We start from the raw sequence: 16,023 nt of genomic DNA, 5'->3' as shown, positions 1-16,023 counted from the left end.
GCAATTTTTAAAAACACACCACCAGAGTGAAATATACTGCCCGGGATTTCCTTCCTTCCAGTTCTACAATTACAGATTATTAGGTCACCCAAGCTAAAGTTCCTTTTTTTTTTTTTTTTTAAAGATTTATTTATTTATTTAAACCCCCCCCGCCCCCGGTTGTCTGTTCTCTGTTCTATTTGCTGCGTCTTGTTTCTTTGTCTGCTTCTGTTGTCGTCAGCGGCAACGGGAAGTGTGGGCAGCACCATTCCTGGGCAGGCTGCGCTTTCTCTCGCGCTGGGCGGCTCTCCTTACAGGGAGCACTCCTTGCGCGTGGGGCTCCCCTACGCGGGGGACACCCTTGCGTGGCAGGGCACTCCTTGCGTGCATCAGCGCTGCGCATGGGCCAGCTCCACACGGGTCAAGGAGGCCCGGGGTTTGAACCGCGGACCTCCCATGTGGTAGATGGACGCCCTAACCACTGGGCCAAGTCCGTTTCCCCAAGCTAAGGTCTTAATACCAACAATGGTAAGCTCCAAAAATAACAAATCAGCGAGGTAATGGTTCTAATTATTTTCAAGCCCTTTTGGTTTAAAAATTATCTATACTTATAGGAACACTGAATAGATATTTGAAGTTTTAAAGATCAGGGTGAATTCCTACCCAGATTCTGATGCTTCTATGAGCAAAACTGCAAGCAGTGTTTTTCAAGACTATTTTATAAGAGGTACCCCCTACTCCCCTAAAAAAGTGAGTGATCTCCCAGGCCCTAACACCTAGACTAGTATTGAGCTTATATTAGCAAATATAATAAATAAATGTGATATGATGTATAAAGGACTTTCCAAATTAATGAAAAATTTTAAACAATCCATACATCTGAGGGTCTTTTTTTCACAAGAATTAAACTTCTCCACCCACGCATAGAAGAGGAGATTAATAACCACTTTAACTAATAATAGGCCGGCACAGTCTATTCTGATTTTAAATTGTACTTGTCCCCCAAAGGCATGGCCCCTGGTTCCAGGCTGGGCCTCACCTGGTCTCCCTGGAACTGGTCCGGCAGCCGCCAGTAAAAGGGCTCCGTGTGGCCATGCTGCCTCACTGCCCTGGCGTTCAGTAAGATATCGGGGGCCTGGTGAGACACCCCCAGCGTCGTGCCCCACACGTCACTCTGAGAAACCACGCGCAGGAGAGGTCCGTCTGAGGCCAGTGTAACCTAGTATTCAAGGGAAAGGAAATGCGCTTCCGAACATCAATTGACCACACAGGACTTCTCAGACGAGACCATCATTTCACAGATGAAACAGTTTCATTATTAAAATAGGAATGATTTATGGGGGAAGATGGACTGTGGTTAACAGAACAGCTCATCAACGGTAAATGCATAATACTCACAACAGGGTGTTAATAACTGGGTGGGTTGGGAGAAAATGCACCAAATGCAAGATATGGGCTATAGGTAGTAGTAATGTTTTGATGCTCTTTCATAGTTTCTAACAAATGTTTCACAAAAATGCAAGGTGTTGGTGGTGGGATGATATATGGGAGCTCTGTGTGATGATATGCATGCTTGTTTAGTGAGTTCACAACTTTCATTGCACACTTACTGTTTGGGTATGATCATGTATGAATGATATACCTCGATAATTTTTTTAAGGAAAAAAAAGTAGGAATGATAAAGCCTTTTCCTTTACACATCCGCTTCTGGATTAAAAGGAGGTGAAAATGCTTTAAACTACTGGATGGAGGGTCAAGCAATTGATACATGGTATCCACTTGAAATTATAGGAGAAAGCTAAGATATAGCAGTTTTATCTTCTCTCAAGTTTGAGCTCCACTTGTTTCCCGTGACTGCAGAAACAGAGTTCTGATTCATCCATACTTCCCCAAACTAGCCTAGAGTTTCTGTCGCCATAAGAGCAGGGTTTGGTGAAAATACTAGGATGTCTCCCCTATCCCCCACTCGACTCCCAAGGGGGTCGGGTGATTAAAATTAGAGCATTTCAACTGCACGCATCACTTACTGGCACCCTCACAAACCCCTTCAGCTCTGAACAGAACTCTGTCAGCCCGAAACAGAAACACGCAGTACATCCCAAAGGGTTGTCGGCATGGAACCCGTAGGTGCCAGCTTTACACTCGCTGCACCGAAGGCCAAACACGTTTTCCTAAAGGGAAAAAAAGAACGTACTCACTTTTACTTGAAAATAAGTCGTGGTTTTGGAACAAACAGAAACAAGATCAAATGCAAAACTATTTTTACTCAACAAACACCGCTGAAAAAGCTGTTTCCTTAAGCGTTCCCTAACTTCTCTGAGCATCAATTTTCTCAAAAGTTCAATCCATGATCCCCAAATATAGCTGAAAATCAGATCCATCGTGGAAGCTTCTTGAACATGCAGATTCCCTGGTCCATACTCGGACCTGCTGGATGATCATCTTCTGGGGTAAACTGTTCCCAGGCTATGCTGATGACCAGTGAGTTTGGAAAACCACCACTACAGGGCTATTAAGTCAGGTCCCTTCCTATTCTGAATGCTTGAAATGAGAATCGTTGTCACAAGATGTGGTAAACCAATATGACATTGAAATCTCATCTTTCAGGGAAAATAATAAACATTAATTTCCTTCAGTCTGTCCAGTATGTACAAGAGAAAAATGACTGAACAGCTACAAAATCACAAATCCTCTTGAAGCCCCATGCTGTTTAACCTTTATCTTCAAGATGAATTGGCTACTCTGTCCACTGGAACACGGGGTAGGGAATTCAGTACGTTTTTCATATCAGTTCCATCATCTGACACTTGTAACAAACAGCAAAAATTCTATTTAAAGAAGAGCGTAGACAGAATTTAAACTCAGACATAGAAAGTAGTGTGAACTCATCTAACAAGGGGCCACTAAGAGAAGAATCCATTTAAAGAGTTGAAAGCAAAGAAATCATAATGGTGAATAGGCGAGAGGAAGAAAATGGAGTGTAGACAGCAAATACCTTGCAAGAACAGGCACCTGTCTCCTCTTCACAGCTGCAAAGGCCCCAATCCGGGTCACAGGTGTCCTCCAACGTCCCTCTCAGGTCACAGTCACAGGAAGAACAGTCTGGAAAGTCTCTGTGACCCAGAGAGCACTGAGCACAGTTTGGGCCACCAAATTCAGGCTTACATGGGCAGTGTCCAGTTAGCACATCGCACTGACGGCTGGTCGACCCTACACTGCTGCAATTGCAGGCCTAAAGGAAAAAGTAACAATAAATAAGAGGCAGCTTTTAAGTTTCCAGAATGTGAGGAAATGATATAAATGAACCAATCTCACTCCTTCCTTCCATCCACTGTTGCTTTATGGATTCATTTTGCCCTGTGCCATGGGCCTTTGTGCATCTTTCTAACACTGTGCATTGAGCCAAAACTGAAATTAAGTAGCTCAAGAGAACCAAGCAGTCTAGAACAATTACTTTGGAAGTCAAATACTTTTTCTTTGGTTTCAAAACACAAAACATAGCTAAGTGTCACTGAAGAAAATTACTAGAAAACTAGAGCCCTCAAAGATAGAACCCCATGATGAAACAATTTATGCTATTCTTCTGGATGATTATTTACATGACATTACATTCAAAGGACATGAAAATAACATCTTCTACCCATCAGTTCCATAGCTAGGTTCTTGAAGAAAACCTAGACTCATGTATTTTAAATGTGCCACTTCTTCCATTTCCATTCTCACAGTTGCCACTGAGTTTTACATACAAACCACCAAGCTCTTCAACAGGATCAAATCAAGCAAACAGATGAAAGATAAAGGATGAAACCTGCTAGAGCAAAATAATTCTCAGGTAAGAAAATGCAAAGGAGACAAAGAATACCTGGCAGCCAAGCTCGAAATCGTGGCCCCAGAAGCCATCCTCACATTCTTCACATCTGAACCCCTGCGTGTGAGGAGGGCAGGTGCATTCTCCAGATTCTGGGTCGCAAGTGTTCCGAGTATGAGGACAGTCACAGGCTGAAATTGATAAATGTTTTTGTGACTTGTTGGGATGATCAATGAAACTGAAAGAGTACAAGCTGCTGTGGCAAGTCATCTCCCTGTTACTCATAATCTAAACCATTATTCACGTTCCTAAGAGACCTCACAATTCCCAAGACACCTTGTGTCTGGCAGGCGGTCAGTGCTCCCCCATGTCAGGAGATGATGCAGGAAGAGAAGGCATGGGGAACCAGCAGGAGAAACAGAAAAGTCTGGAGAAGATCTCAACAGGCGGAAAGGACATTGGGAGATAATCATTATTGAGCATTCATTGTGTGCTGAATGCTGCATGAACGACTTGCTTTAGATTAAAATTATCATATAATTGGGGTTGCCATTTTAAAATGAGGAAACCAAGGCTAAGTTCCCACATTTAGGGGGTTGACCTCCCATGCCCTAAAGCTTATGTGCTTGTACTAGGGTTAGGGATCAGAAACCAGAAAAAAAAAAAATCAGAAACCAGAAGAGAACCAGTAGAAGAACTTAACCTACTTTTGTTGGAAGTCAACAGAGGTCTCCCAAAGAAAACAGGGGAACTACTACAAAATCTAATAACAGCACCAGGCTTACGTGTACAACCACCATCCTGGTCCATGTGGAAGCCACGCGCACACCTGTCGCACCTTCTTCCAACCACTCCTGGGACACAGTGACACTGGCCTTCTCCTGAACAGTCGTCCGACGTGGAGCCCTTGGTGCTACAGTTGCAGGGCAGGCAGCCAGATCCCGTTTCCAGCCCGTAATAGCCATGCTATTTCACAGAGGGGGAGGAGAACCACAGATGCCCAAACACACATTAACACATGGTTAATGCAAAACAAAACGTTAAGAAGTGTCATAGAGTCATATCGTGTTAAAGCCTCATTCCACTCCCCTGGAAGGGGAATGAATACTCTCGAACCCCTTTCATTGGCCATGCTCAGGCAGTTTCTGACCAAGTCATTTCAAAGTGAACCAAAGTTAGGCATCCCTTAAAAATTTCATTGACAAATACTTCAGTTGTACCAACAACCAGGAAGTGTCTTACCAGGCACTGGTCACACTTCTGCCCAGTCACATGTGCTTTGCAATCACAGAGTCCTGTCTCAAGGTGGCAAATGAGAGAAAGAGAACCTTTCTCATGGCACTCACAGGCTAACACATAAAAGAAAGACAAATCAGTATTCATTTCTGGATATGGTCATAGCAAGATCCTTTAATCTCCAAAGGAAAAATATTTGTGTTTTAAATCACAAAACTAAAAAAATTGCTTTGCTCTAACTTAAAATTTAATATTTTTTTGAAGAGTAAGCCAAAATAGCATTGATAAAAGGAACCCCACTATAGAGAATAACTTATTGGAGCTAAGAAAGATAAATAAATTAGCAAACTAATTTGACCAATTTCATGAATTTCTTGAAACTTTTAAAACAAGCTACTGGAATATATCAACAAATCTTCCTAAGAGAAAACATCCAATGGCAATTTCAAAATAAATTTAACTGTTCGCTCTCATTGCAATCATGTATAAATTAAACACTTTTACAGCTCAGTAATAACATAATCTGGGTAATGTATATATCAATATTTTATTTCATGATTTAATGAAACATATTCCCCGGTTCTACATCATGAATCTTTGTATTTCTAATACATTTACCTACGAGTCAGCTGTCTGCATTTTATCTACATTTACAACATTGATATTTAAAGCCACAAAGTCCTCCAGCTTTTCAAAGAGATTCAAGAACTGTTTCATCACTATTCAGAGCACGACTGTCATTATGCTCATGAGTTAAAGCATTTAACATGTTCACTGACAAAATATCCCAAGCGCATACACTTGATGAAGGCTTGGACTCTGACACGTACAACTGCGGTCACACAGTACAACAATCTAAGAACAGAAAAGAGTAACACGTCCAGTTACATCTATTGTTCTAGAAGGAGAGAATTAACACTAAGAACAGTAAAAAGAAAAATAAAGAAAAAGCTTCCAAATGGCCGAAGCACTGACGTTTGGAAGGCAGCATAGGGCAATGGGGGAGTAGAGGTTGGAAACTGGAAGGTCCGTGTTCAGGAGAAGGTGCTGGAATCCTGACTCCTTCACTGACCAGAGCCAAGTTTGGCAAGTCACTGGACCTCTCTCAGGGTCCGTTTCCTCAGTTGGAAATGGATTATACTAGCAGCTCCTGCGGGAAGCCAGAAATGCCCTGAACCCATGCCCTGCCAGCCCTCGGGGCCCTTGATCCACCTGTTCCTGCAGCTTATCTTTGTTCGCTCTACTGAATTCTCAGCTTATAACCATTTTTCAACTCTCTGCCATCACAAATAGGACATGCACACATGTGCATGCACACAAGACACATGCAGGCACCAATACACACAGGTTGCCACTCCACTGAATCCTCAGCTTATAACCATTCTCAACTGTCTGTCATCACAAACAAGGCACACACGCAATGCATGCATACATGCATGTACACACATGCGCACGCATGCATGCACACACACATGCGGGTGCACACCTGTTCCACATGGACACGTATGGGCACGAACACATATGAACACAGGCATGTGCACTGTGCATGCAGATACACATGCACACAAGTGTGCACACCTATGTACATGAGCACATATGAACACATGCTTGCACGTGAGCACGCATGCACAGGCACACTCATGCAATAACCCCACACACAGGATGCCACCTCTCCCAACACTCCCTGTCTGCTCTCCCTTTCCCTCACTGTCCTGTGGCACGTCCATCCAATCCAGTGTTTGCCTTGTGCCCAACTGCCCTTCTGTTGCCCAAACCGCTCTCCACTGCTGCAGTTACATCCTACTTCTAAGTGTGTGAGCATCCTTCCCGCCCTCATCTTGCTGCCCCTCTCCTTTCTGAATCTCCCTGCCACTGAGGTTTTCCTGACGTCTGCACTTCTGGATCTCTCCTCTTTCTCATGTAGCCCCGTGTCTCATTCAAACCTCCTCTTCCTCTGGGGAACACGCAAAGCTCAACACCGAGTATGACCATCATAAGGTACTGATAAGTACGATTTATTGTAAGACGTGCCTGTCACTGTCGGCCTGTGACTGCTTCACTGTGGCAGTCACTATTTCATTTGATCTTCAGAACAAACTTAGGAGGGAGGTAATATAATTTTCTATTTTTAGATGTGAAATCTGAAGCTTAGAGAGATGACATTCCCAGCATTAGGTCCCATAGCTTTTGGAACCGTTATCCTACCCGAAGTCCTCCTTCACTCTCACCAAGAATACCTTTGCATTTTCCCACAACCTTTCTAGCTCTTTCTCTTCTAGTCACAGCAGCATTTTGTTTCTTAATAGTTACGCAACAAGCCCTTAGAAATAACTGTTTGTAAGCTCGTGACTAGGAAATCTTGTATGCTTAGACTTCTCTCCTGGAAACTCTAAAAATAATCTAACCTTAAACTGCTTAGCCTCCCTTATATCAGTCGATCCCTTCCATAATTACTGTAAAGATGTAACTTCAGCCCGGCTGACAAACACTGTAAATGCTCATTTTCTTGGTTACTGTGAAAGTGTAACATCTGCCCTGCTGGGAAACACTGTGAATGTCCGTTCCTTGATTATCTGCCTTGAGCCCTACACTTTTTAATCATGCTCCCCCCTCACGTGCCCTCCCATCCGCACACAGACATGTAGCAGCAGAGACTCTCCTCACTTGGTGGCAAGTGTGGACTCGAGCCTTGGGAGTGCCGCGCTCTCCACCTGCCGCCACGAATGAGGATTTAGGTAATGAGCAGGCTCGCGCTCTCTAGAGAAAGCATCTTGCCCATGGAGGGCCACCTGGGTCTCCTGTGACACACTCTTCTGCTCGCCAAGCTGGACTTGTCCAGGTCTTTCTTTGGTCTGACATATCCCTCTCAGTTTGGGGACAAGCTGTCTTTTTATATGGCTCCCTGCTATACTCGAAACAATTGGTCTTGTCCCCTGTCCCCAAGAGACCCTCGTCCAACCCACCCTCAAGAGTAGCGTGAACGTGCAAATTCCCAGAGGTGGGTGTGCCCGGCCCTGCTCAGTGCCATGGGGCATTTCCCATGGGCACAGGCTGGGCGGTCACCCTCAGCCCTGCACCCGAGCCCCTTCCACGTGGCCTGCTTTCCACCCGCCAGCCCAACGCTCCTCCCGATCTCCAGCTGTGCCTTTACCTTCCAGCCACGCTCTCTCCTGCCTCTGCTCCTCACACACCTTCCACCACTCACAGCCTGTCTGGGCACCTCTGACCCGTCCTCAAGTCTGAGATGGAGTGTACCTTCCTTGGAGGGGCAGCCCAGGGCTGTCCTGGCAGATGGAACTGGCCCTCTGTCCGTGCTTTCAGGATGCTTCATGCCCACCCCACGGACAGCCCCTCATTACCCTCAGCGGTTCTGCCCAAGGCGGCAGCCAGGACCCACACGTGTGGACCGAGCACTTGAAACGTGGCTAATGTGACGGGGGACCTGAGTTTCCAATTGCTTTTAACTTCAATCTAAATACTGAGGTGGTTTTATCAATTAAATATGAAGGGAAAATAATTTTTCAGGACATGATGTGAACCTTTAAGTATGTTTGAACACCTTGGGATGCAAATTCACTTTTTCAACTGTAAAGTTTATACAATTTAAATGCAGATCAAGTCTTTGCAGTGAAATTTTAGCCTGCTAATGGAGAAGGGCTATAAAATATACATGGAATGTTGAAGACTGAGTATGAAGAAGAGTCAAATAGTTCACTGATATTTTTAAAACTTGATTACATGAGAAAGTGATAATGTGTTGATATAGCAGGCTAAAGAAAATATTGTGTTAAAATAAATTTATCCTGCTTCTTTTTTGCTTTTAATATACCTAGCAGAATAGCAGAAAATTTAAAGTGATGTGTGTGGCTTGCATCTTATTTTAATTAGACTAGAAAAATAAAAAATAAAAACTCTTACTGGAGTGGGTGTAGCTCAGTGGTTGAGCATATGTACAAGGTCCCAGGTTCAATCCCTGGTACCCCCTAAAAAAACCACAAAAACCTATTACTGTTATTACTAGTAATTATAACAGCTACCATTCATCTATGTCTAGAAATCCAGGTTTATTATCCCACTGAATCCTCAGAAAGACTAAAAGATACAAGTATACTTACATCCATTTTATGGCTCAGAGAGGCTACTAACCAGCTGGGCGGTGACTAACCCTGCCATCAAACCCACGTTGGTCCAACTCCAAAGCCTGGGAACCGAACATGCACTTTTCCCACTATACTAATGTGTCCAGCTCCCCTAGAGACTCGGACCAAAGTATTTAGCATAGTCACTTGGGAATAATAGTCACTTAATAAATGATGAGTGGATGGTTTACAGAAGAGTAAAGGCAATAACATGGGATTGTGAAAGCACTCTGTAAACTTGAAAATGCTATACAAATATTAGTTATCCTATTAGAAACAATTAAGGCATTCCAGCTGCTGAACACCAGGCTGAGAGTCCCAATGCCATAAAAAATGTTTGGATCTCCTCTATATGCCTATGAAAATAATTTGTTTCTGTGTTGCTTGCGCCCTCCTGTGTCTCCACGTTGTAATATCACAGTAGGACTAAGCTGTAGCAGCGCTAAGGCGACTGGAGTGTCACCGGGGGGGTACGCGACAGTCTGCTCTCCATAAGGTCAGGGATGGAAGCAGAAGTTTGCAGAGCAACACAGGAACGGCAGGGCAGGCGCAGCCCACTCAGATTTGCCATGTGGCGCTTCATCCACTTTCTCCATTTCCCCACCTACGCGATGAAATCCCACCTGCCTCATAAAACCACTTGGGCCCTCCCTCTCAACACTGACATGCTTTGAGCATCACCTTCTGGTCATCTCCCGGCTCGTGGAGCAGTGCTAGGACTTGGGAAAGAGCGCTTTCTCCTAAAATGGAAGGTTGCAGATTTTCTGGGCTATTTTTCCTCCCTTTCCAGTTACGAATGAAACTAAGGTAAGGTAGAGAGGGACAGCCTGCCCCTGGCTCTGTATGAGCGCAATTAGAAACCCAGCGCCACTCGAGACAAAGGCAGCTCCTGGGCTGAGCCCATTCTGGCACCTGCAAGGAGCCGAGGACGACCTTGGGGTGCCTGCTCGCCCCATGCGCCCCGGGCACTCACCGCGGCAGTTCTTGGCCACCAGCGCGTCGCCGTGGAAGCCCTCGGCACACCTCTCGCAGTGGGCGCCGCCCGTGTTCCCGAGGCACTTCAGGCACTGCCCGCTGACCGGGTCGCAGAGACCGCTGTCCTGGGGGTCCACGTTGCCGCTGCAGTTACATGGGACGCAGGACTCCCCAGGAACCGTGGGGCTCCCGTAGTAACCGTCTGTGCACCTGCAGGGGACGGAAAGCGCCATCCAGATCAGCGCAGCCAAACAGGGTGGATACATCAGACTACTTTTTTAAAATATATTAAAAAAAATTTTTTTAAAGATACTTTAGATTACCTAAGTTACATTAAAAAAATAAGGGATTTCCATATGCCTCCCCCCCCCCCACTCCCCACTCTCCACTTTCCCACATTAACAACCTCTCTCATTAGTGTGGTTCATTTGTTACAACTGATGAACCCATGTTGAAGCATTGCTCCTACCCATGGACTGTGGTTTACATTATAGTTTACACTCTGTCTGGCACAATTTAAAGTTATGACAAAATATATAATTGCCGGTATCCGTCATTGCAACGACATCTCGTGGCAAAAGAATGCAACTCCAAGCTCGGGCATTCACAGACTCCCTTCACCCATGGTGCAGAAAAAGGAGCCCATAGGCAACGAGATCAGAACGTGGGTGCCGTGCCTGCTGTGCCAGGCCCTTGGGGGGGGCTGCACAGCTCTTGCTGACTCCAACGGGAGCTCGGCCCTCAGACTTACCCGTGGGAAAGAGCAAAGCTGTCTAACACGTGCCAAAAGAAAACTTTCAAACCCTCCCGCCCACCCCAGATGGAATTATCCAGAGTGACGCAACACCTAAATGTGTGAAGCCGCACTAACGCCCATGCCTCAGCGTCTCATATCGTTTTGGGGAAAACTCAGTTGATCAAGGAGATAGACGACAGTTCTCTAAAAATTCCCAGGAAGTTCAAAAACTAATATTTTTTAATGGGCATACGGTCTTTCTCCAAGATTATACGAAATAAACATTACACTCCAAAAACACCCTCTGCTACACCTTAAAAATAAATTAGCATGTAATTCGGCTGTTTCATTTGAATGCCTTTCTTGTGCTTTTGTAGAATTTCATCTCAGTTTTCAATTACCCAATTCCTATAACTTTAAATAGTAAATGCAAGGAAGCATTGCCAATGTACGATATAAACATACAATTTACATTTAGGTAAATAAAATATCAAGGCATCTTCTCAAAGCAGCAGAGTCAAATGGAGTACCTCTCACACCACGTCCCTGCGTAGCCCACCGCGCACTGGTCACAGATCAAGTCGTTCTCGTTGTCTAAGTGGCAGGTGGGGCTGAAACTGTCGAGACATTAAAAACGGACATCACTGCCCTCTCCTCTCCAGTGTGACCCTGCTCGCCCTCAGTGGAATGCTCTGCTCCCTGTGGGGTCAACCCCACCCATCCCCAAGGCCCAGCCCAGCCACCCCTTCTTCCAGAAGACCCACTCTGATGCTCCGGTCAAGATGAGCTCTGTCCCAGGGACCCCGGCACTGGGTGCAATAGGCTGGCCCTCCTGCCTCGGAAATCTGCCCCATGCTGGCTCAAGCGTGAGCTCACTTAGGCAAAATCTGGTCCAATTCTCCTGCACTGCAGTTCTCCCCATTCCCGAAATGCGGCGGGCCCAGGTCATTTTCAAGTAGTTGAGATTACTGCAGGGTTTTGTCAAAAATAGCCCTGGTTGCATCTATTTTAAATGCCAGAGCTTCAAATAAAAATTCCCGTTGGGGAGAATAAGACTTTAATATCAGGGTGATACTTGGGCAAAAAATACAACCAAAGCAAAATAAGACAAAAAAAAAAAAGCTGAACAACAAAAATAATTCCCATTAGGGAGAAGTCTTTGGGAGTGGATAGAGGAAGAGTTCCAAAGGATGAGCAAAATGAGAATGAGGTGTTTCTACCACTGGTCCTTAGGACTGAGCACACCTTACAAGGCCTCCCCTAGGATTATCTCCCTCCTCTCCCCCTTGGGCTTTGTGCTCCGAGACAACCTGCTGTTCCTCAAGCAGGACCCGTTCTTTGTGCCACCCGCCATGCCTTGGCACACGGTCTTCTGCCTAAAATGCCCTATGCTTGCCCATCACGTTCCTTCTCGTCTTTCAAGTCTGAGACCAAGAGCTTCCTCAGAGAATCACTCCCGGTTGGCCAGGCTGATTCAGGCACTGCTTTCCCTCTGCTCCCACAAGTCCTGACCACATGGTGAACTGCTGGGGGGCAGGCCACGTGCAAATAGTTCTATTCTCAGAGCTCTACCTGATACACAGCCGGCACTCAGTAAATGTGCGGAATCAGTGAATTAATCGGACCCACTCTCCTTTACCCTCAGACTTACACGCTTTGGTAATTAGATCGAAAACTCCTTAAACCCGGGAACAGGTTTTGTCTCTGCACCTCCTGACCCAGTGGTAGGCATGCAATGTCTAATTTGTCAACTGATGACCAATATTAGATAAAGAGGAAAAAGATTTCCAAATGTTTTTGCTATCGTGTAACTTTTCTTGCAGATTTTACTATACCAAACTTCTTTTTTTTTTAAAGATAATCCATCCTTTCATCTTTAATTCTTATTAATTACCACTGGGCAAAATCCATGTTCTTATTATACACAAAATCTTGCTCTAAAGACAGAGTCAAGTCTCGTTATTCTTAGTAGTTATGTTGCTGTGAACCCTAATTAGTGAAAATAGACCACTGTTCCTTGGAGAAATTCAGGGTGAGGTACTCGCAAGCCTGTAGTCACAGCATTTTCATCAATTTTATCAAACAGAACCTTGTTTTAAGTGTGTCTCTGTTTAGAGAAACGCTGCTTAATATATATCATTCATTAATTCTGAACTCTCAGCCAACACCTAACAAAGCTTATTTGATGCCATAAAACACATCACAGCCTTCTTCAAAGGCTGGGAACACTAGACAGCACTTCGATACTACTCTTGGGGGCCATTTTAAACAGTGAAATCACCCAAAAGCACAAAAATGTGAGAAACGTGGCACTACCTACATATTATGGAAAAGACACTCGTTTATAGTGTGGGAGCTGAAATAAGAAGGCAGCGTATCGCCTTGTTCAACAACAGCTGGGAATGTGCGCAGAGGGCAACTCAGAATTTTGACCACTCTGCACGTGTCCACAAGTGACTGTGAAACCCTGTGAACACTGATTTGAGGGTTACAAGTAAATTTTAGTGAGTAGGAGAATTTGCAAGTATGGAATCCGTGAATAATGAGGATCGACTGTATCAGTGCACATCTCAAATGGAAATACTGGAAAACGAAATGCTTTTTTTCTTCCTAGCTAGCGAGGGTGTTTCCCACTAGGGGTATCTGGGCATGAGGTAGGGGTAGTGGGAGGAGGTGTGAGCTTACTTGTTGGAGACTGTGGAGAGGGGGCAGGCACAAGCCTGGCAGTCCTCAGGCGTCCCTCGGGAAGGTGTCCCATAGAAGCCAGGCAGGCAGAGCTCACAGTGCTCCCCAAACGTGTTGTGCTGGCAGTTCTAGGACAGGATGGGAGAAAGGCACAGCTTAGGTTTCTTCAAAGGATTCTCAGACACATCTACAAGCAACTTGAAGTCCACGTGAAGGAAAAATGCTAAAAACAAGTCAACAAACTCTCAGGTCCATGAGGAAGGGTTACCTATCTTCAAATTAACTAAGGCAGAAAATTAATTTGGGTATAAGGGGAATATAAAAACTTTCACTTCTTGTAGGAAAAAACTAGGAAACAATATATCCAACAACTGCTTTCAGACCCTGGACAACAAAGAATGCAGCTTTTTGACTTCTGAAAGAGGGGAAACCAATACGGCAAGCTGTATCATCACCTGTCTTTCTGCTTGGAGACACTTGCCTGACTGCATGGAAGCAGGGGACCTCAGCAGAACATGGGAGTCTTGCTGAGTAAAGAGACAGAGAATAGAGTTCGGGGAGGCTGAAGCTGCTGGAATTTGGGGCAGAGTGCTAGAGCTATGTAAAGTAAGAATTCCAGAAATCCACCTAGGGGTACCCTTTAATTACCTACTGAATACTAAGCTGCCTGTGCACAGAGTTAAACTCCATGAGGCCAGGCAAGGAAATTCTTGTAAGCTGTGAGCTGAAAAGTTCAACACCCACACAGGGCTGAGAGACATTCGAATTCTGACCAGCCAGTATGGAGACATCCTATTTAATACCCAGAGAATTCAGTAAGGACCTGAGAAGGAAATGCTTTAGTAGTAGGACTAAACCTGCCACAATGTAAATGCTATCTTAGACCTACTCTGAGAAAGCTTGAAACAAACTTTGAAACAATCAAGCTGACCTGCAGTAATTTAACTGCTTGCCAAACAAACATTCATGTTCCTTAAAGGAAAGCAACAAAATCCAGAAACTCAAGGAGGCAACAACCACAATATTCATCATGTAGTCAAAAGCTACTGGATATATTCCCACTGGCCAAATCTGGGAAACATTTGGAATCCACAAGTCCAGACATATAATAAATAGGTAAACAAATAAAAAGATGGGGACAAGGGCAGGTTCCTGCTTACTGCAAAATGAGGAACATCAATTGATAAGCATGGAGAAAATGCTGGAGTTGGAGAAGCATCCTTTGGCAAACATCAGATTAAGTTATCTGTTCATGCAAGAATAATCAATGATTGCTAAATCTAAAGGATTAGCAATAAATTCTAATGAGGAATAGGATATTTGAATGGTTTTGAAGTGTCTGCATATATATTAGTGTTCTCCAGAAAAAGAGAAGTAATAGCCTATATATGTATGACAATATTATGATATTTATTATAAGAATTGACTCATGCATCTATGGAGATTGGCGAGTCTGAATTCCACGGGGCCAGCTTCAAGTTTGGAACAATGATGAAGGTTTCAGTGAATTCCCCAGGACAAGATGGGTGGCTGATGTAGAGAAGGAAATTTTCTCTTCTGACTGCTGAAATCATCAGTTTTCCCTTTAATGCCTTCGACTAATGGGATGAGACCTCTCTCATTGTCGAAGGTAATTTTTGTTCACTGTAGATGTCATCAGCCATATATGCAATCAACTGACTAATGATTTAAACCAACTAAATGTCCTCAAAATAACAATCAGGCCAGTGCTTCCTTGAGCAAACAACCGGACACCAAAACCTAGCCAAGTTGACACATGAAATTAACTGTCACAGCATATTAATTGCAAAGGGACAAAAGTAATAACTATCTACTGGAGAAAGTGGCCTAGACTGGGTAATTGAATTAACATTACAGTGAGGACAGATGGATATTGTATTCTTCCAGATATGGTGCTCTGAAGAGGACACAGTATCACTAATGAAGAGTTTTGATCTGAAATGCATAACCTGAATCTATCCAGGAGGAAATAACAAACAAAAAACCTACAGAGGAGCATTCTATACTTTTAAAAAAATCATAGAATTTTTCAAGGTGTCAGTGTCATAGCAGACAAAGACAGGCTGTAGAAATATTTCAGATTGGAGGAGACTAAAGAGACATGACAATTTAAAGTAATGCCTGATCTAGATGGGGACCTGTACTGACAGAAACAAAGTAGTAAAAAGGACATAATTTGGCCACTTGACAAAACTGGACAATGGAAAATAAATCAGAAAAAAAAGTAGAGTGTCAATGTTAAATTCACCGAAGTTGAAACTATACTGTGTTTATATTGAGAATATCCTTAACCTCAGGACATACAGACTGAAGGACTTAAGGATATAGGGTCATAGTGCATGCAACTTATTCTCAAGTAGTTAAAAAATTATTATGACTAGACAGATAATAAGAATAAAAAAGCAAATGGGGAAAATTTTAACAACTGGTGAATATGGATAAAA

General features: G+C 44.0%; 1 protein-coding gene across 2 annotated transcripts in view; it reads right to left on the bottom strand.

The window, feature by feature from the left end:
* Window positions 1-16,023, bottom strand: part of LAMA1 (laminin subunit alpha 1) — a 158,054-nt gene that overhangs the window by 68,181 nt on the left and 73,850 nt on the right. For both annotated transcript variants that reach the window (XM_058277382.2, XM_058277383.2), the window contains exons 17-25: window positions 13,559-13,686; window positions 11,404-11,490; window positions 10,136-10,347; window positions 5,030-5,136; window positions 4,573-4,753; window positions 3,842-3,978; window positions 2,975-3,211; window positions 2,007-2,150; window positions 1,019-1,198 (exon numbers count right to left, since the gene is read on the bottom strand). In XM_058277382.2, coding sequence (XP_058133365.1) covers window positions 1,019-1,198; window positions 2,007-2,150; window positions 2,975-3,211; window positions 3,842-3,978; window positions 4,573-4,753; window positions 5,030-5,136; window positions 10,136-10,347; window positions 11,404-11,490; window positions 13,559-13,686 — 1,413 coding nt within the window. The remainder of the gene's footprint in view (window positions 1-1,018; window positions 1,199-2,006; window positions 2,151-2,974; window positions 3,212-3,841; window positions 3,979-4,572; window positions 4,754-5,029; window positions 5,137-10,135; window positions 10,348-11,403; window positions 11,491-13,558; window positions 13,687-16,023) is intronic.

The sequence above is a fragment of the Dasypus novemcinctus genome, chromosome 16 (genome assembly GCF_030445035.2).
Source record: "Dasypus novemcinctus isolate mDasNov1 chromosome 16, mDasNov1.1.hap2, whole genome shotgun sequence".
Taxonomy (NCBI): Eukaryota; Metazoa; Chordata; class Mammalia; order Cingulata; family Dasypodidae; genus Dasypus; species Dasypus novemcinctus.
Note: the sequence above shows the minus strand (reverse complement) of the source record. Positions and strands in the feature narration are given on the sequence as shown.